Here is a 20,055-nt window from a genome sequence, read left to right on the forward strand (position 1 = left end):
TAAAAAATTAAATGTATTTTTCTTTTTTAATAAAAAGATTCAAAATAATATAATACAAAAAATTGAAAAATAATTCCTCTATACAAAAGTACAGCTCAACTATTGAAAAATAAATAAATAGAAAATGAATATAAAATTACAAAACGACAAGCGCATTCACACAAAACGACGACAAACTTTTCATTGCCTAAGCTCCTTCCTTAGCTTCTGAGAGAACAGCCTGCAGGCGTCCATGCTCAGGTCCACCGCCGCCGCCAACGCCACAAACACCGCTGCGTCCTCTGTGCAAGTCACGTGCTGCACCGCCACCTCCACCTCCGGCCGCCGGCTCTGCTTCTTCATCCCTTCCACTGTCGTCGACATCACAAATCCTTTGTACTGATACGACGACAAGTACCCGAAATCCCCGGATCCGGGTCGAGATCCGGAACTCGAACTGAGGTCGAAGCTTCCGTTAGGGCTAATCGTTGGCGACGCACTGCCGGTAATGTCGATTGTGAACTTACCGCCAGCGCTCGAGCTTATGGTGGAGGTAGCCAACGGGGCAGCAGCGGAGATCGTCGGGAGGAGTTCGAAACGGTAGCCGATTGAATCGGAGCCGCCGCTCTCCCGCCAGGCCTCGAGACGGCCCCACGGCCTCCAGCTACCATCTACCGGCCGGAGAATTAGCCACGCGCCGGGATTTGAGCGGCTTACACGGTGTGATCCTGGCGACGGGACGAACGGCGTCACCATCGACGCAGCGGCAACCGGCGATCCGGAAAGATCATGGATCGTTATGGACCATCCTTTTCGCTCGTTTGCCGATTGGTCCTTCTCGGATCGGATCTTCGGTAACCAACTCTTCGAAGTGCTACTTTGTTCAGAAATTGACGACCTGCAATTAATTTCAGAGAATCAATTAATTTCGGTAACCAACGAAGATTTTTTATTTATTATTTTGATTTTAAAATTTTCTCTCTCTTCGACGATTTTCTTCGCAATTTTCTCGCGAAACAAACAGAAGATCACGAAAGATACGTGTTCATACCTTGAACGATCCCAATCCCGTTCGTTTCTGAAACCGAATTTGCAAGTAAAAACCGGTTGGCATACACTTCCTTGCACCTGAAAAACCTGAGGACTACACTCCGGTTCACCATCGAACCGGAACACGAATCTAGGATCCGGCTCAGCGCGAACCGTCAAGTGCAATTGAGCCGACGAGTTACCTCTTTTACCCTCGCCGATTCCAGTCCAGCCGTTCTGGAACAAGCACGGTTTGGTTTCTGCCAGACTCGAAGCAGTGATCGGCACGACGATTCGGCCGAGTAACTTCGCAGAGCTTCTGAGAATATTGCCGCCGCAACTGGCCGGAGCACGGCCGCCGGTGAAGACCTCGATCTTCACCGACAGATCCTTCCGCTTCGAAATAAGCTTCTCAATCTGAGATTTATTGAGGCTAAAACAGGAAGCGAGTGAAGAGTGAGATTGAGACGAAGAAGAAGAAGAACTGGTCGCGTCGGAAGTTTCGCCATCGACGAGGAGAGGAACGGTGACGAACTGCGTCGGAAAGTCCTTGAGTTTAATTTTACAGAAACATGGAGAAGACGACGGATGTACGCCGGAGAAGGAGGGTTTAGCGGCAACCGGAAACTTAACTGCCAAGTTCCCGACGAGAACCCGAAGGAAGAGGCAGGGATCCATGAGGAAGTCGATATCGCCGGCGCCGGCAGGGTTCGCCGGAGAAAAAAAAAAAAAAAGGGANTTCAGGTGATCGTTGAATGAGAAGAGAGAAGAGAGGGAAGGATGATATTAAGAAGGGAATTTGGAGTATTGAGGATGTGAAGATGAAACAGGCTGGAAGCCATAGCTGGCTGTCTTTCATTACAGCAGAGCTACTGTGAGGTCGGTCCCACAACCCCACTAATATTCTTTTATTTTCTTCCTATTTTCTTAAATAATAATAAATAATTTTTAACATACTTTCCATTTCTACCTAAAATAAAGCATCATTAAATTTATTTAATATGCATTTATTGGATTAATAAAACATCTGTTATGGTATGAAATCCATAATGAAAAACGATATTTGAGCTATTTTTTTAATTAAATTTCGTGAATTTTTAAAATACTAATAAATATTTAATTAAATCCTTCATTAAACTTAAGTTTGTCAAATTTTTTATTTTAAAAAAATTGACAAATTTTTTTACAATATTTTAATTATAGTATTTCAATAAAAAAAAAAACATTAAGAAAATCTCTTTTAAATGAGCAAAGCAGTTACCTTAAAAAAGAAGTCAGTACAAAGGGCTGTAACCTTTCTTGAGTAACTTCCAATTTTTCTTTTAGGGTAGGGAATGAATAAAGGGATATATATATATATATATATATTTTTTTTTTTTCTTTAAAAAATAAATTTATCATATATAAATATTATTAAATAAAAAAATGTTAAATATATTAAATGGTGGGTAAATCGATAATCTTTTAAAATTTTGAATTTATACAACTTATTATAAAAAGTATAAATTAGGTTATCCATATAACAACATATTACTATTTTGACATTATTATTCTTATTTTTTGCACATGTGATATTGAAAAAATTAATTATGATAATAATTTCGTCAAATTTTATTAATAAGGAAATTGAGTTTCATATGTTAAAAAGCAGCCAGCAACCTATCACGTGTCTATATATGAATAAATCATATTTTAATAATAAATAAACTCGTTATTAAAATTAATATAGAAATTTTTTAAATTTTAAATTGACATGAAAATGTTAAAAGCTCGCCTAAAAATCCTAATTAAATTAGAATTAATTAGGTCATATTTATCCTAATTTAATTTTAAAAAATTCAATTTATAAATACTATTTTAACTCACATATATATTATTGTAAGTCAATTTTTTATTTCTAAAATTTGAAAAATAAAATTCATTATTAAAAAATGATGAAAAATAAATATAATCTTTGTAATATATATATATATATATATATAGGGTTAGTTATTTAACTTAGTTGGACACGTGGCGAAAAGGAAGCAGGCTCAGATAGAGAAGGAATCAGGCGAATTGACCCGGGAGCTAAGAATGAACGAGTAAAATATATGGTAAGAGATTCCAAAGCAAAATGATTATTATATATATATATATACTTTCCTTTTTCCTTTTAATAAACTTACAAAATGAATTTACAATTATGTAACAATTAAATAATTAAAATAATGAGCTGGAAAAACCCTAGCAAAGGCTTCCGCACGTACGCTGCCCCCGGCCACGTCATCTCCTACCAAAGAAATATTGTCGTTATCTCGGTTTCCACGTGTGAGCGGGGTCCACATACTGTCAGAATCCAACATGGCTGCGGGCCCACTTCAGGGTGGAGACCTGGGATCTGATATGTGGCCCGATTCACGTCGACATATCGGCTGGGGAAGTGTCGTTTTCTGAAGTTCCGAGTACTGCCTCTTCTGTGTGCGCTCCCGTTGATTGCGTTAAGGATCAGAACGACACATCGGCCTACTGATTTTTAGTTTATTTATTTATTTATTTGTACGGCACTGCCTTTGCACAGCTCATCTGTCACATTACCTCATTTATATCAATATATATTTATTTATGTTAACATTTATTTAAATGAGTAGGTTTGACATAAAAAGTAAATTAATATTTTATTATATTTAAGAAATTTTGATGAAATGTAATAAAAATAATATTGATAAACTTACATTAGACAGAATATTAATAATAAGAAATTTTAAATTTAATTTTTTTTAAAAGATATGGGCAGTTTATTTATTTATTTTTAAATAATTTTATTAATATTTTCATAAACTAATTATATTTTACTTAAGTTGACTTTTTTGTTATTTTGACTCAAATTTTCGATTTATACCGTTCCTTCCATTCTTGTTCTTGTCACGTTTTTTAGCAACCACTCGTATTTTTTTCTTTTTTTTTTTTAATTCAATAATTTTATTAGGCCGAAATATCGAGTGATCAACATTTAAAGTAATAATCCGTATATTATTCCCTAGACTATGCTCTGATTCACACGACCACCCCTAATAATTTATAAATGATATTATTATTTTTAATAATTAAGTCTATTATTATATTTTTGGAGAAGTGGAAGTTAAGAAAATTACAAGTAAACATGGGGTTTTAGGGGTTTAAATTTGATTATGGGGTGCATTATTAATCATCATTAATGGAGAATTAAGCAGTTTTGGGAAAAGTAAATTAGCAAATAATTAAATAGTAACCAAAGCTATTAACCATTAATTTGCTGGCATTTTTATTTCCTAATTTTCTTTTCATGCATTTAATACTCATCTTAATCCAAATGAGTTACTAAAATCCAACCTTAATTACAGACAACAAAACTCTAAGTCAACCAATTTTTTAATATATTTTTAAAATATATATATATATTCTCGACCTAAAGGTCACAAGTTCGAATCCTTCCTCGTACATGTTGTCAAAATAAATATTATATCCAATTTTAGAGGAATATCTATTATACGTACCATTGCTGTTATTAATTGATAATGTACGATATACTTCCTAAATTGTCGAACGAAAGTATATTGATTTGTTCGAGAGATTTGGTGCAGGTCTGTATTGATAGAACACGGTCGTGATGTGTATAGAGACGTGTTAGTATATTGTAAGATCTACTTTGAAAAACAAAATTGAAAAATTAATACGTTCCTAAAATTAGGTGAAACCCGTCATTCCTCAAACATACGAGATATGTTAATCATAGTTCGACTGATATAGAGTGCCGATGAATTTAATCGACCTTGCAAACATTATTCAAACGATTGATCAGATTGTATGATACAAAATACTTATAATTAATATTTGATTAAAACCATAATCATAATTAAATTACATAAACACATCATTATTATTTGATATAATCATCACTGTGTGAAAATTTGAAACTGTGTATACATTGAAACACATTGATTTATTTTGCATAACCCAAAGTTATTTGTTGTTCTTCAAAAGAAACCTCTTGATCCATAGGAGCCATAGTTGTAGGGAAGATGAGAGATCATGTTCTTCTGATCGACGACATAGACACCGCCTTGTTGGTTTGGGTTTGCAGGCGTCGGAGTCGGGAAGAATTGCGGGGGCGGGTTGCCATTGGAGGTTTGAATCAAAATCCGATCAGCTTGTTGCGTAACATTCTTTTTTAGCTCGTCCAACGACAATTTAAGTTGTTCGAGTTGATGCAATTCCATTTCTTCGATAGGAAGCTCCCACCAACATTGCGGCTAATTTCAAGAATACCCATTAAAAAAAGAAATTAAACAGAACACGTAAGCTTTTGAGTTTAGTAGTGATTCAATACCTGATTAGCCTTTCGTAATTTATTCAACTCCTCGCCCCGTTTCCGCTCCATCTCCAAATGGTTCAACACTTGAGTCAATTGTGCATTTAGTTCACGAACATTAGCATTCCGATGAGCTTCGATCAATTGAAGTGTACCAGAGCTCGGTGGAGGGTTTCGAGTGACGAAGCGTTCAATAAGAGCCTCGACACAAGGGTGACCAAAGGAGAAGACTTTCTTCCCGGGGGAGAAGACGATGATGGCAATCTCGGCACCGCAAAGGGTGCAGAGCTCGCTAGCTTTCTTGAAGAGGCCGGAGCGACGCTTGGAGAAGGTGACTTGGAGGTTGCTCTCATTAGGCATCTTGACCATCTCAACCTTTTGCCTGCCTCTACTCTTCCTCATGGTTGGAGAAATGGAGAGAAAATTGAGAGAAAATAACGTTGGTGGTGGTGTTGTTGTTGTTGAAGATGAATGAGTGTTATGAGAGTAATATATATACATGAATTGGGTTGGTGGTGTGTTGTACAAAATAAATGGTTGGGTTGTCAAAATGTTTGACAACTTGATTGGAGTTAATAAAATGCCAATTTTGGGATATCATATATGATCTCCATTTTCTTAATATGATTGGGAAATGCTTTTATTATTTTTTTTTTTTTAGAATTAAAAAAATCAATTTATTTATTTATTTTATTTTATTTTTTGAGTTTATAATGGACAAATTCTTTAATTATTTAAAAAAATTAGGAAGAAAAAAGAAATTTTTTTATTGGTAATTATAATTATATTTATGGATTTAATTGAGAAAAATAAAGAATTTTTAAGTATAGAAAAATGTTAAAGAGTGCATTCTGTTGAGATTTAATTAATAAAAATTTAGTGGAGATTTGCATATCCCTTAATAATGTTGTTAATTAAAAATTACTAAGGGATTAAAGGCTTGGAAGTTAGAAGTTACAATGGATTAAGGATTAAGGATTTGGATTTGGGAGTTAGAAAATCTCATCACAATTAATTGGACTATAATATTTATAATAATAATAAATAATAAATTTATAATTAAAAAAAAACAGTGATAAAACTGAAATGTTATGATTACTATGGTATAAATATGGCCACCATTATCGAGGATTTTTAAATTATTAATCTATTTGACTTTTTATAGCATAAATCCTTTTTTTTTTTAAACTAATTGAAATTATTTTTAAATAATTAGATAAACAATTGGTAATGTTCTTAAATAAATATCAACATAATATGAGATTAAAAAATAAAGTCCACGTTGATAAAATTTTAATTTTTTTTTTTTATAATTTATTGTAGGAAAGTAAATATTAGTCTCGAGTTTGAATTAATTAAAAAATTACGTATATTAAAGAAAAATTAATTTTTTTCCTCCATACGCCCACAAAGATTAGAGAAAAAAAAATCACAACATAGAGTAAATTAATTACCGTTTATAAAGTTTTAATTGATACAATAATTAAAATTTTAAGCAACCCATTAAAGTATTTTAGTGTATAAATTGATTTTTTTTAAACTAATTGAAATTATTTTTAAATAATTAGATAAAAAAAATTGGTAATGTTCTTAAATAAATATCAACATGAGATTAAAAAATAAAGTCCGCGTTGATAAAATTTTAATTTTTTTTTATAATTTATTATAGGAAAGTAAATATTAGTCTCGAGTTTGAATTAATTAAAAAATTACGTATATTAGGGAAAATTAATTTTTTTCAATATTGCTAAGAGAAAAAAAAATCACTATCCTAAAGTACATTAATTACCGTTTATAAAATTTTAATTGATACAATTATTAACATTTTAAGCGACCCATTAAAGTATTTTAGTGTATAAATTGATTTTCTTTTTCCCCAAAATTTTACAGATAAGAGAACTTTGAAATTAAAATAATTAAAGAATTTGTAAGTTGATGAATAATGTACGGAATTCCTCGCCTTTATTTCGTGGAAATTTCTCTTAAATATTGAGTTTTTTTATAGTAACAAAATCCAAGCAATTTCCAAACCCATCTTCTTGGCCACATGTTTGTACTCTGTTTGACAACCAACGATTTCAGCAGAAACCACAAAAATGTTCAAACAAATTAATAGCCATTAAGAAACAACCAAACACAGCAGCCTGTCCACAGTATGTACCTGAACTGTACATGACATAAAACTAAAACACTCATCACCGTCAGTTACAAAATATAATTAGGTCAACCTCTCGAGCAATATCCCAACAAATCTGATCGAAGAACCCGATCTGTCGAAGGGATTTTAAAATTTTAGTTAAATTATGAAAGTTTTACACTTATTGTTCGTCACGTCTTAATAAGGATTCAAACTATGCAATGAAACCATTCTTCGTTTTCTCGGGTTGAAAAATTACGACCCGAGTGAGGTGAGTATAAATTATGACTTACACCAAACCAAACGGGACCGAGGACTTGAATGTGAGCTAGCTATTGGTTCTGGTAGGATAAATCCTTGAGTTGTTGGGGATCCACTTCTGAAGGAGCTTTTGTGAGGGCACATTGCGCTGTTGTTGTCTTTGGGAAAGCTATGACATCCCTAATGGAATTTGCATCTGCTAATAACATCACTAATCTGTCCAATCCATAAGCAATGCCCCCTGCACCAATGGAAAAAAAAGTTTGAAATAAGAACATAATATACTTTCTTTTTTCGAGTTCATCAAGACAGAAAATTTGAACTTCTGATCTCTTGGAGTTTATATGCACTACTTTAGCAAGTGCATGATAGAAAACTTTTCGAGTTGGAGATTTGAACTTCTGATCTCTTAATCGAGTGTTTATCTGCACTACTTTAGCCAGTGCATGTCAAATTATAATGAATATGAGGACCACGAGTCAGGTAAATGAAATAGAATTTTTAGTCGGTCCATTGCCACAGCTATAACTTGTATCGATAATTTCTTTTTCTTTGTTTTTTTTTAGGATAACCAAGTATCGGAGGACCCACTTTGCATTACAACCATGACCCACTAATTTGCGAGGAAGCTTCCCCCAAAAGACAACAAACATTTTAGATTTTCCAGATGGGGCCTTGAAAGATATCTAAACTGATAGGTTAAATTGCATGGTGAAAATGCATTTTCCCTACCTCTAATAGATGTGGCATTTAATCATGAAAAGAAACAAAGATAAGATATTAGTTAAATCGTACAAACAATAAAGATATGATTTAAAGTTGCAGCCACCAGAAGAGAGAGGTTTAATGGTCCATACCGTGAGGCGGGGCACCCATGTCTAATGCCTCCAATAGATAACCAAACTTCGCTTCAGCCTGCAAAGCCAGAAAATAACAAAATTCATATTGTCGGCAGAAAGAAAAAAACTGAGTCACGTTGCTACAAAATAGTGTGTTGCATTCATTTTCACATCAAAATTAGGAAGAAGCCAAACTGCCAGAGTAACTGACATCAGTCCAGCTGAACCAATGAGTTCGGCCTCAGATTAATGGAAGCAAAACAAATCAGATATTTGGTTTATCGTTCAATCACCAAAAATCTCAATTCAGTTCAGTTTAATTACAGAATATCATCCTAAAGAACAGAGAATTACAAGTTACACAAGCAACTTAAATTAGTAAATAGTTGTTTAAATTCATATACTTAAAATTAACACAAATAAATGTGTCAGTTTTGCTCTAACATAGTATTTTTAAGCCACCAATCCAACAGAACGCAGTCGGTCGGTTAGAACTGAACAATTGTTTATAGCTAAAAAGAATCTACTAGAGTTTTGGTTCATCAAAGATTGGTTTGGTTTATTAAGTGTATTATAAAGAGAATCATGTTAAAGCAACTTTCAATTTCCAGGGAACGTCCTTTCGCCAAAAGATATAGACAGTACTAAACATGACGCCACCATAACGGTAGATTAACCCTTTTTAACTTTTACCTGTTCAGGTGATATTCCCACAATCTCCAAAACCTTCTCTTGAACTTCACGTTTATGAATTCTCAAACTCCCTCCACCAATCTACAGCAACAAAGGTAGTATGACAATTTTAGCTCAAGAAGAGAGTACTTATCGCGAGGGTTAAGTAAGCAGTAGAGATAGTACAAGGCCCTTTAAATATGCAACACAAAGTATATTAATCTTTTATCTCTTATTTTCAAAATTAAAGTTCATTTTATATAGTTGATTTCTCCATTTTTTTTTTAATTAAAAAAATCTGAGTAATGGTAGCTACCTCTACTCCATTGTAAACCATATCATATGCTAAAGCACGAGCAGATGGTAGATCATCAATGTCGTCTGGGTTTGGAGCGGTAAAAGGGTGGTGCAAAGCCTGCCAAAGAAAAATTGCATTTGCACAATTAAACGACGAACTAGGGCGAAAATAAGATTCTACACGAGACACTATAGGCATCAAGTCAAACCTCAAGTCGTTGCTCTAGATCATTCCATTCAAACATTGGGAAATCGGTCACCCACAAAATTGAATGTCTAGACTAAATAGCCAAAAAAAAGTTAAATCAGTGAAAATGGAAAGAAACATTTAGCATAGAACTTATCAAAATATAGTACTTGCGAACTTACGTGGTCAACTAAACCCAGCTCATGAGCTACATATAGTCTAAGCCTATCAAGAGTCTTATTAACCGATTTCAGAGGACCCACGGCGAACAAGACTAGATCACCGGGTCCAGCAGAGCATCTTTTCAGAAATTCCTCTCTACCTGCAGGATCCAAACTTGATACTAGAGCAGGAATCCCTTCAATGGCATCTGAAATATGTTCATAATCCCCACAAGAATGAGACCCAAACATCATCTCAACAATCCACATTCAAATCATTTAGAGAAAAAGAAGATTACCATCATCAAGAACTTTCAGAAAAGGTAATCCTTTCGCTCCAGATTTGATTGCCTCCGAATAAATGTCACCCTTTTTCAGAGCTGTGTTTGAATACCTTTTAGCACCAGAGGGCACACACAGCACTTTGATGATTCCGCCACTAGACAAGGCGTCTGCAAAAACCTTGAATGGAGAATCTGCAAAAATATCAGATACCTGTAGTTCCAATGAGAAAAATCTCTCAGTAGCTAATTTAGAGGAATCTTTAATTCATACAAATTACACAATTCCTGTGAACAATATTGTTGCCGAATTTAGAACTGGAAATGGGGCTTTCAAAACTAAAAATGGTTGACTATAAGTTGAGATGATAAATCCATAAGTTTCAATATCCTTTAACATATGAGTAGTTGACCATATTCCAGAATCCTTTTTTTATCTAAAACCAACCATATTCCAGAAAATCTTTCCCATCAAATCTGCTAAAATGCCTAGAACTGGTATCCGGAACGCCATACTATGAAAAGGCAAAATTCAATTAATGTAATTGAATAAGGATGTTAAGCATGAATCCTAAGGCCATCCAGACTTGCACGAACAATGAAAAAAGTACTGAATATTCTCTAAAGTAACGCGATAATTTAAAGTTTGATAGTTTTAATCAATAAAAAACTGTTTTAAGGAACAACAAAAGCCAGAAGGTTCCTTCTTCCAATGCACACTCATTAGTTCAGGAAATAAAAAAAACAAGTTCATTTGAAAATGATAGTCAGAATGAGACCCAGAAGTATAAAGAGGAGTTACATCTTTCAATTGAAGATCAAATCTTGTATCAGGCTTATCTGACCCATATCGACTCATTGCTTCAGCATAGGTAAGCCTCGGGAAAGGATTTGGCAGCTGAACACCTTTGACTTCCCAAAAAACCTGAGTATAATTTTCTTTACCATCAGTAGCCATTAAATAGCAGGGCAAATAATAACATATAACTAAAAGTGGTACTTTTAGGCCTTGGACCTTTAGAACATCCATTGGTCCATCCCCATCTTGAATGGAGTTACTTCCTCATATTGACATAAGTTAATGAAAAGAACCTGATGAGTGTCAACAAAGTTGACAAGGTGGTAACAAAATTGGATCCCTCCAACATAAATACATAAATTTAATGACCTTCAACGTTTATTTTACCCGAATTACAAAAAGGTAACTATGCACACAAGCATAAAATAGGTGCCAACAAAAAAGGCGTGGCAAAAAATTGGTGGTGAGAACAGAAGATCGTGACAATTATCTTTGTTTCTTTTCAAATATTTTTACACTACAACCTATGCTTATGTATTCAGAAACTCAATCTTCAAGTAAATTCTAATAGTCAGAGTTTACCCTTCTAATCAAATCTTCATTGAGTTTCAGCATGTCTTCAAAAGTTGTAAATGCTAACTCCATATCAAGTTGTGTAAACTCAGGTTGTCTGTCCGCTCTTAGGTCTTCATCTCGGAAACACCTACAAAGAAATCCACAATGAAAGTGACGGTGCAAATACAATTTATGTTACATGCTTAGAACAACCACCCGATTCTCACAACTCAAAAGGGTTAAAAACATATTGAACTTAGCTCCCAATTTTCATAAGAACAACGAAACTATCTATCAACCTAGATCTATGCACAAACTTTCTATACATACCATCTCCGTTGTGAAGAAAGAGAATGCATAAACATAAAACGAATTTACTGGGAAATGTGGGAAGATTGAGATAATATAATAGTAGATGCAAGTCAGTTGGTCAAAACCAGACAAAACATAACGGAAATAGTGCTTAATGATATAATAGTCAGTACCTTGCTACTTGATAATATTTATCAAAACCAGACACCATCAACATTTGCTTAAACAGCTGTGGACTTTGAGGCAAAGCATAAAATGTTCCTGGCTTCAAAATACACATTTAAACTGAATCAGACCTGCAAGCCAGGCAAAAACAGAATCCATATAACAAAAAAAAACTTTAAATAAACACAATCATGTTATATTTTTGGTAGGAAATCACAATTATGCTACATTCTTTATAGGAAAAGACAATTTCTTCACATGAAAACTTCAAAAAAAAGGCATTCAATTGAAGAGAATTCGTGTTACTATTCAATGTGCTAAACCATTAAGAAGAAGAAGATGGTGATGATGTCATTCTGTGAGACCAGAACATAAAAAATGTGCACCTGGGCATACACTATTAGAACTGAACTATATCTTAGCACTTCCATTTCAGTTTATAAACCATTAGCGCAAGATATCTTAAAATGGACTTTAAAAAAAATTGTCTTATAAGATGCTTAGCACTTACATATGGATATGAATTAACAAGGTATACCATTCAAAAAGGGCAATTGAGAATAGATCTAGAAATTGAAAATGACATCACATTCAGATATCTTAAGAAATTTATTTTAAGTTTCCGGATCAAAAAATACCAGTTAGTTACCAAAATAACCTGCCTTGAGAGAATTAAAATCAACAGAAGTTGAGGATTTGTAGGCTACCTGAACTCTAGACGGCACCAAATAATCTCGAGCACCTTCTGGAGTAGATCTAGAAAGTATTGGCGTCTCAATCTTCCTTATAACCAACAAAAGTTCAAAGTTGAAATAAGGCTAGAACAAATTCAATTTCTAACCATTTATTTAGTACAATGTGAAGTTCTAATGCAGAGAATGATTCAAGAATTTTTTAAAAAAAAGGGTCAACGGTCAGTTAAAAGTTATAAACAGGGCAGTACCTCCACAAAGTCATGTGCATCCTCCAAATATCTTCGAATGAGTTTCACCACTTTATGCCGAAGCATTATGTTCGAATTCATTTGCTTCCTCCGAAGATCAAGATATCGGTACCTATCAATACTCAACTCCTTATAATCTAAAACCGGATAGCATTTGGTTCCGAGAAAATAAAAAATGTTATCATCTCAAACCCATGGGCATCTTAGATAAGGGAGAGGACTTATTTGACGGCATTCACCCTTCAATGAAAGTCTAAAGAAAGATCGAAGAAGGAAAGGAAGTTGAAATTTTTCTGTGCGCCTAACTCACTCCCCCCAACCCAAAAAAGAAGATGATGACCAAATGGTTTCAGACATTTGATTCAATTAAGCACGTAGAATATGGGATCAAACTGTGCATCTGGTTTGAGTGAACAAATATAAATTAGAACTTGGCCTGAAATGATAGAATGAAATAATAACCTCAATCGAATTTCCTCTTTAGCAGAATCCTTTGCATCATCAGCAATTGTAACTAAAAAAGGTAACTTTGATCCAACAGAATTTAAGATTTGAACATGCTCTGCAGCAACCTATAATATATCAAGAAATTATCAGGATAACAAAAACTGAAAAAATAGAATGATAGTTGAGTTATAGGAAACTTGCATAGTCCTAGAGAAGAGAACTAAGATGACAAAGTTAAAAAGTTTCAAACTCCATACTACTTCAATCGGCATCAACTACCCTACAAACCCATATCCCTTCACTTAGTAAGACACGTTACTTTTCACTCAATAATTGAGAAGCTACAAGAAAGGCAACCAAGGGAACTTACAAAAAGTCACTCAAATTGATCACGAAACCATTATAATACAAAATGAAGTAGTGAGAATAATCCATGAAGAGCCCATAAAGTCAACTAAATCACAGGCTCGAACCCAATCTCTCGCCCCTTCTTCAAAAACCATGGAGTTTCACCCCGTTAAAGCTTTAAAAGTTGGATTAATTGCTACAAGCTTAGAATTCTTGCCTTTGAGTTGAGATAAACACCACGCAGGTGTACCACTCTAGAATCAGAATTTATTTGGAAGCACCAGGATATCCCAAAAGAACTAAAAAAATTATACCACGACTAGCCTATCTCGAGTTTTAACAACCATGATCGAGAACTCCCAGGATTATTGCCACTAAGAATTAACATATTTATTTTGCAAAGACTTGTGATGTTTGGAAATTCCTCCCAGATACTAGGTTCAAGTCCGAGATTGAGGACTTAATAACATAACATTCTGGTTCATTCAGGAGCTGGCTAAAGGGGCCGTGGGGAGCAGGCATGAGCATAATGCAATAAGCGAGAAATCTAAAAATCTTTCTAACCAAATGCCTGGAAAAATGAGGAGTAAAATGAAATCGAAATTCATAAATACCTCTATCAAGCCAGTTTTCATTTTCACATTAATCGAATCGTCAGGTCGAGACCGTACAATGCCTTCTATAGCAACAACGTACTCGAGCCGCAAGTCGTTAATAACCGAATGAGCATCAGGAAACTCGTTAGGTAGCGTAGTCACCTAATGCAAGCAGTAAAAATCAACACTCAACAATAAAGCTTCTTCAACTTCAAGCTAATCGCAAAAATTCAAACAGAAGTAACAAACCTGTACGATACCACTGTGGTCTCTAAGATTGAGAAAAGTCAAACCACCATGAACCCTATGTAGTGCAACCCAACCACAAAGCCGAACCCGCTTCCCAACATCTCCAGCCGACAACTCACCACAGAACGCAGTACGATTGATCCACTGAAGAGAATCCTTAAGAGGCGACGGAGAATTCGAACTGGAAACGAGCGTTTCGGTGGCGGAGGAAGGCGGATGAGTGGCGGAAACGGAGAGTGAGGAAATAGGTCTCAGAGTTCTGGAAATGGATTTCGCGAGGCGGAGATGAGAAATACGGTGGAAGATGGAGAGAAATTGAGGAGGCTTGTGGCGAAGGGTGGAGAAAGGGAGAGCTCGGAGGATAGAGCGGGACATGGCGGAAGGTTTGAAGGTGGTTTAATGGAAGATTGATGGAGGCGGCGAAGTTAGGCGTAAGGGTTTAAGGATTCTGGAAACGGAGCGCTCGCAGAGGAAGGTGAACAATAAGACTCTGCGTGTGGATGAAGACGGCCGAGTGGATGGGATGAACTGTGAAATAAATTTGGCGCTTTTTTTTTCACCCTTTATTTCCTTTTTTTTTTTTTTTAGTGAAAATCATTTTAATTATTTACCATATTCAATAATAAAAATTATTTTTACCTAAGGATAAATACTAATTTTAAGATTTATGGACTATAAAAATTAAAATAGTATGAGTTTTTAGCATATCAGATGTTAAAATAAACTTTAAATTTAAAATTATATATTTTTAAATATAATATTTTATATGCATTTGTATATTCTCGGAGTTTATACACTTTTTAAATATTAATTATAAACGATAGATTTTTTAAAAAGTAAAAATTTTAATATTTGGTCAATGAATTTGAAGGTTAATGACTTTATACTGTATTTAATTCGAGGAATACTCATTTTGATTACATTTATTTATATTCTATATCTTGATGAAATAAAATAATATATAGGTTGAAAATTAATTAATAACGGTTCTTCTAAGTTTGAAAATTTTTGCTTTCCTTCTTTGGTAAAGTTGAGAATTTGTAATTTTGCATCGAGGGGTTCTCTACCTTCCATTTCAAAATTAAAACACTGAAAATTAAACCCCTTAGATAATGTGGCATTTAGATCAAGAAATTGTAGTTTGATGTTTTGAAATAAAATGGCTCGTGACTGATCAGAGTTTGTGTGGCGTGAAATTTTGTTGAGAAACTTTTGAATGAATTTTGGTATAGTAGGCAAATAAGTAAATTGTTTTGACTGATCAAATCATTAATTACAACGGACAAAAAAGAAATCATATCGTGATAATATTTAGAATAATGAGTTAATAAATAAAGATATAAAGTCGAGAAGGTCAAAATACAAAAATACGACTTAGATAAATAAACATAACACGACTAGTGCATAACATGGTAATTTAGTCACGCAACATTGTATTATTTACGAAAAGTAGAAGGGTAGATGAACACTACTCTCTACAAAGGTTTGATATTGTCTATTTTGAATATAAGCTCTCGTGTTGTGCCCAAATGGGTGACTTTGAGTATAAGCTCTCATGTCCATGATCTAATTTAGTCGAGGCGTGACTTTCATCCAACAAGAACAACAAGTTTATTTTGCTGAAATATATCCATATATAATTATCATTTGGAAATCGATCCAACGGCTCTAAACTTTTCACTTCACTTCCCACATTCGCACGATTACTTATTCTTCACAACTCCAACGGTCCAATTTTTTCCCTTTCATTTTAAAAGTCCCAGAACCTATCCTTCAGTAACTCTGAAAACTAGCCGTTACGAACACCAAAATCCTCCCCCCCCCCCCCCCCCCCCCCCNCCCCCCCCCCCCCCCTCCTTAAATATTTTCGCCGACTTTCCATTCACGACGCACATTTGAATCTCTCAGATTTCGAGATTTCTCTCTCCTTCTTTTCAAAATCTTCACCCAATCCTTTTCCATGGCGCCGCCGTCTCACAGGTCGTCTTCTCCGTCGATGGTCGCCGGAAGAACAAGCCCTAATTCCAGAAATTCCGAAATCGTTAACCCTACCCGCCGGAGCTTCTCCAGCGAACCGAGGAGCTTGAATTTTAACACTCCGACGAACAGTCCCTCTGGTTTGTTTGAGTTTCTTTACCTGATTAATTGCTGAGTTTTAAATGGGTTTGAATCTGTTTAGTTGCTGAGACAGTAACAGAGAAAAGTTTCTAGGGTTTATAAGTCGAATAGTCTCTGTTTTTTTTTTTTTTTTTTTTTTNAGAAAATGGCAGAGAAAATTTGTTTGGGGTACAAAACTGAAAGAATCTCTTCTAATAATTAGAATCTTAGCTTTTATTTTCGCTATGATTTTGATGGTTATTTTGATTCTTCCACCGATTGTTTTCCTTCCGGGGATGATTTTGAACATTGGGAGTGGTTTTGAGTGGTTCGAATCTGTTTGGTTGTCGAGAAAGTAGCAGAGAAAATTGAAGTGTAAACAAAAGGTCTACTTATTAGCTTCTTTCATTTCTTTACTACAATTTCGATGGCTATTTTGTTTCTTCCGCTGATTATTTTCCGTTCTGTTTCTTCTAAATCTTAAATTACTTCCTTTCTGAACGTTTCTTTGAATGGTTTTTCAGATTATCCACGAAGGAATTCTACCAGCAGAGAAAATTTGTTTAATTCTCGTGACAATGAGGAGAAAGAAAATGGGAAAAATCAGAGTCCAAAACCTGTTCGAACCCGTTCGCCGGCGGCCGGTAAATCGACGAAGCACTTCATGTCTCCGACGATCTCTGCCGCCTCCAAGATTTCTGTCTCTCCGAAAAAGAAAATTCTGGGTGATCGGAACGAGCTTGTTCGGTCGTCTCTTTCATTTTCCGGCTTGAAAAGCTCTTCACTCAACTCGGTGAATCCAAATCCGGAGGCATCAGCGGCACTTGAATCCGATACGAATCAGGAAATTGCTCCGATTTCAAATCCCAAGAAATCCACATACCGATACGATACAGAAGTAGCACCAGTGGCAGTTGAAACCGATACGAAGTCGGAAACCGCCCCGATTTCAAAATCCACCACTGCAGCAGCACCTCTCAGAGCTTCTAAAACAGTGAAATCCGGTGGTTTTGATGTCATTTCTGATTCGCATTCAAATTCTGAGGTGGTAACAGTGGCAGTTGAAACCGACGCGAAGCTTGAAATTACTCCGATTTCAAATTCTGCCATTGCTGCATTACCTCCCAAAGCTTCAGAGACCGTGGAATTTGCTGATGTCGAGGTAAGCTCTGACTCAAACAACGATTCAGAGTCTCCGGCTAAGACTGTTGATCTCGACTCAAGTTTTAAGGACAGTCTTGTTTCTTCTTCAATGGAAATAGCACCGCTCGATGCCGATCCATTAATGCCGCGTCCTTATGATCCCAAAACCAATTACCTATCCCCAAGGCCACAGTTCCTCCATTACAAACCAAGAAGAATCAATCAACTCGAACTAGACGGCAAACTTGAGGAACTCTTTTCCTCTGAATCTGAATTCACTGAGGGAACTGACTCGGAAGATCCACAGATGGAATCTGATGAAGCTTCTTCAAATGAATCGCATATGAAAGAAGAAGAAAGAGAAGAGGAGGAGGAGGAGGAAGAAGTGATTGTTAACGTTTCTGAACAAAGCCCCGTTGAAGCTAAAAATTCATCTAAGCTGCACTTTTCCAGGACATTCAAGATCAGTTCTCTGCTTTTGATTCTGTTGACTGCTTGCTTTTCGATTTGTGTTGTTAATGTTCATGATCTCGAAAGAGCAAGCTTGTTGTTACCAATGGAGAATTCAACAGAAGTTTTCGAGTTTGCAAAAACGAATTTCAATGTGCTGGTGCGGAAATTTGAGGTTTGGCATGCTAATTCCAGATCTTACATTTCTGATATGGTTTTCAACATTGGAGGGCGGCGGCCATTGATTTATCCTAACCAAACTGGATTCTTACACAAAGATGTCAATTCGGAAGAGCAGTGCCTTGTATTATCTCATCAGACCTCGTGGGAAGAAGAAAATGATCTGAACGTAATGGAAGAAGCGAGGAAGGAGGGAGAAATAGACATTGTTGAAGAACATATCGTGAGAGGAGATCAGAATGAAGAAGAAGAAGAAGAAGAACTATTATTGGAAGAGATTGAAGCCATGAAGGAGAGAGAAATTGACATCGAACACGTTGAAGGAGAAGTTCAGAATGAAGAAGAATCGTTTCAAGAGATTGAAGCCGATGCAAATGATTCAAAAGACGGTGAAGAAGAGAACGGCCAGGCTTCAGCAAAATCAGCTTCTGAAGAACCATTGCAAGAGACTGAAGAAGGATCATTGCAAGAAATCATTGAAGAGACCTCTACAAAATCAGCTTCTGATAAACTCAATGAAGAAGACAAAATCCAGGAGAAGCAAACTGAAGAGAATTACGAAGATTCCTCATCACCAGATTTTATCCACGATCAAATTGAACAAGAAGCTGCAACAGGAGGCGAGACAAAGGAAGAACAACAAAACGATTCAATTCAACAAAGAAACGCAGAAATTCAACATCAATCACCACCAGTTTCTCCTCCTCCTTTTGCACCTCAATCTGACGCTGAAGACGAAAATGGTAGCAACATCGATCTCGTCGGAACTGCAACCAAAAACAGAATCTCAAGAGATTTCTCACAGAATACAGCAGTTATAGCATCTGCAATACTGCTAGGTTTATCTATAATCATACCTGCAGGACTGATTTATGCGAGAAAATCAGGCTCAAAAACATCATCCATGGCGGCCATTGCTGAAGCGCAAGAGGAACCGCCATTGCTGAAAGAGAAGAAGACATACCAGAGTCCGGCGGTACCAGAAGAAGAAGAAGCGATTAATGATGACGATCGTGAGGATATCGCCAGAAAAGGATTTTGCTCTTCTGAAACGAGCAGTTTCCTGCAACACAGCAGCATGAAAGAAGAAGAAAAAGCGATTAATGATGATGATCGCGAGGATCTCGCCGGAAAGGGATTTTGCTCTTCTGAAATGAGCAGTTTCCTGCAATACAGCAGCATGAAAGAAGAAGACGAAACAGAAACAGCAAAGAAATTGACAGAAGCTCAAAACCATAGCCATGGGAGGAAGACGAGGAAGAATTCAAGAACTCCAATGGCTTCCTCTTCTTTGGATGAATTTTCAGTGTCCACTTCGTCGGCTTCTCCATCGTATGGGAGCTTCACAACTTATGAGAAGATCCCAATCAAGCATGTGAGTATCTCTATTTTCAAATATTATATAATTTCGTTTTTTTCACTTAAAAAACACTTTTTAAAGCCCTTTAAATCATTTTTAAACAGCTTTTATTCATTTTTACTCGTGTGATTTTAAATTAAACTTTATTTGAACGTGTTATAAAAATGTTAAATTATATATATATATATATATATATATATATATATATATATATATATATATATATATATATATATATAAA

At 35.4% G+C, this 20,055-nt stretch overlaps 4 protein-coding genes across 5 annotated transcripts in view; 1 reads left to right on the plus strand and 3 right to left on the minus strand.

The window, feature by feature from the left end:
- Positions 1-62: 62 nt before the first annotated feature.
- Positions 63-5,764, minus strand: LOC111780086. The gene is made up of 3 exons (XM_023660367.1): positions 5,750-5,764; positions 1,031-1,738; positions 63-877 (listed from the first exon to the last, which is right to left on the minus strand). The coding sequence occupies exons 2-3, from the start codon at positions 1,684-1,686 to the stop codon at positions 181-183; spliced, it is 1,353 nt and encodes a 450-aa protein (XP_023516135.1). The 5' UTR covers positions 1,687-1,738; positions 5,750-5,764; the 3' UTR covers positions 63-180.
- Positions 4,934-5,741, minus strand: LOC111780096 (agamous-like MADS-box protein AGL62). Its single transcript, XM_023660379.1, has 2 exons — positions 5,354-5,741; positions 4,934-5,276 (listed from the first exon to the last, which is right to left on the minus strand). The coding sequence occupies exons 1-2, from the start codon at positions 5,735-5,737 to the stop codon at positions 5,001-5,003; spliced, it is 660 nt and encodes a 219-aa protein (XP_023516147.1). The 5' UTR covers positions 5,738-5,741; the 3' UTR covers positions 4,934-5,000.
- A 1,668-nt stretch (positions 5,765-7,432) lies between the features above and the next one.
- LOC111811459 (aspartate--tRNA ligase, chloroplastic/mitochondrial-like) lies at positions 7,433-15,117 on the minus strand. Of its 2 annotated transcripts, XM_023698322.1 has the most exons (15): positions 14,585-15,117; positions 14,354-14,497; positions 13,407-13,516; positions 12,945-13,056; positions 12,709-12,780; positions 12,010-12,101; positions 11,552-11,672; positions 10,973-11,095; positions 10,189-10,384; positions 9,911-10,098; positions 9,751-9,822; positions 9,561-9,659; positions 9,266-9,346; positions 8,591-8,648; positions 7,433-7,974 (listed from the first exon to the last, which is right to left on the minus strand). In XM_023698322.1, the coding sequence occupies exons 1-15, from the start codon at positions 14,957-14,959 to the stop codon at positions 7,805-7,807; spliced, it is 2,013 nt and encodes a 670-aa protein (XP_023554090.1). In that variant the 5' UTR covers positions 14,960-15,117; the 3' UTR covers positions 7,433-7,804. The 2 variants fall into 2 exon arrangements, with proteins under 2 accessions (XP_023554090.1, XP_023554097.1); XM_023698329.1 differs by lacking the exons at positions 14,354-14,497; positions 14,585-15,117 and adding an exon at positions 13,957-14,051.
- A 1,321-nt stretch (positions 15,118-16,438) lies between these two features.
- LOC111788283 overlaps positions 16,439-20,055 on the plus strand; it is a 4,321-nt gene continuing 704 nt past the window's right edge. The window contains exons 1-2 of the mRNA XM_023668610.1: positions 16,439-16,701; positions 17,206-19,829. Of these exons, the coding sequence (XP_023524378.1) occupies positions 16,545-16,701; positions 17,206-19,829 (2,781 nt within the window). The 5' untranslated portion in view covers positions 16,439-16,544. The remainder of the gene's footprint in view (positions 16,702-17,205; positions 19,830-20,055) is intronic.

Source organism: Cucurbita pepo, chromosome LG01, assembly GCF_002806865.2.
Source record: "Cucurbita pepo subsp. pepo cultivar mu-cu-16 chromosome LG01, ASM280686v2, whole genome shotgun sequence".
In the NCBI taxonomy this organism is placed as follows: domain Eukaryota; kingdom Viridiplantae; phylum Streptophyta; class Magnoliopsida; order Cucurbitales; family Cucurbitaceae; genus Cucurbita; species Cucurbita pepo.

Excerpts from the sequence above, each read along its gene's own strand:
- LOC111780086 (XM_023660367.1), bottom strand. The coding sequence starts at position 1,686 with ATGGATCCCTGCCTCTTCCTTCGGGTTCTCGTCGGGAACTTGGCAGTT. Across the intron at positions 878-1,030 it reads CGGGATTGGGATCGTTCAAG|GTCGTCAATTTCTGAACAAA; the intron begins GTATGAACACGT and ends AATTAATTGCAG.
- LOC111780096 (XM_023660379.1), bottom strand. The coding sequence starts at position 5,737 with ATGAGGAAGAGTAGAGGCAGGCAAAAGGTTGAGATGGTCAAGATGCCT. Across the intron at positions 5,277-5,353 it reads AATTACGAAAGGCTAATCAG|CCGCAATGTTGGTGGGAGCT; the intron begins GTATTGAATCAC and ends TCTTGAAATTAG.
- LOC111811459 (XM_023698322.1), bottom strand. The coding sequence starts at position 14,959 with ATGTCCCGCTCTATCCTCCGAGCTCTCCCTTTCTCCACCCTTCGCCAC. Across the intron at positions 9,823-9,910 it reads AGCTGGGTTTAGTTGACCAC|TCTAGACATTCAATTTTGTG; the intron begins GTAAGTTCGCAA and ends TTGGCTATTTAG. Across the intron at positions 9,660-9,750 it reads ATCTAGAGCAACGACTTGAG|GCTTTGCACCACCCTTTTAC; the intron begins GTTTGACTTGAT and ends TTTCTTTGGCAG.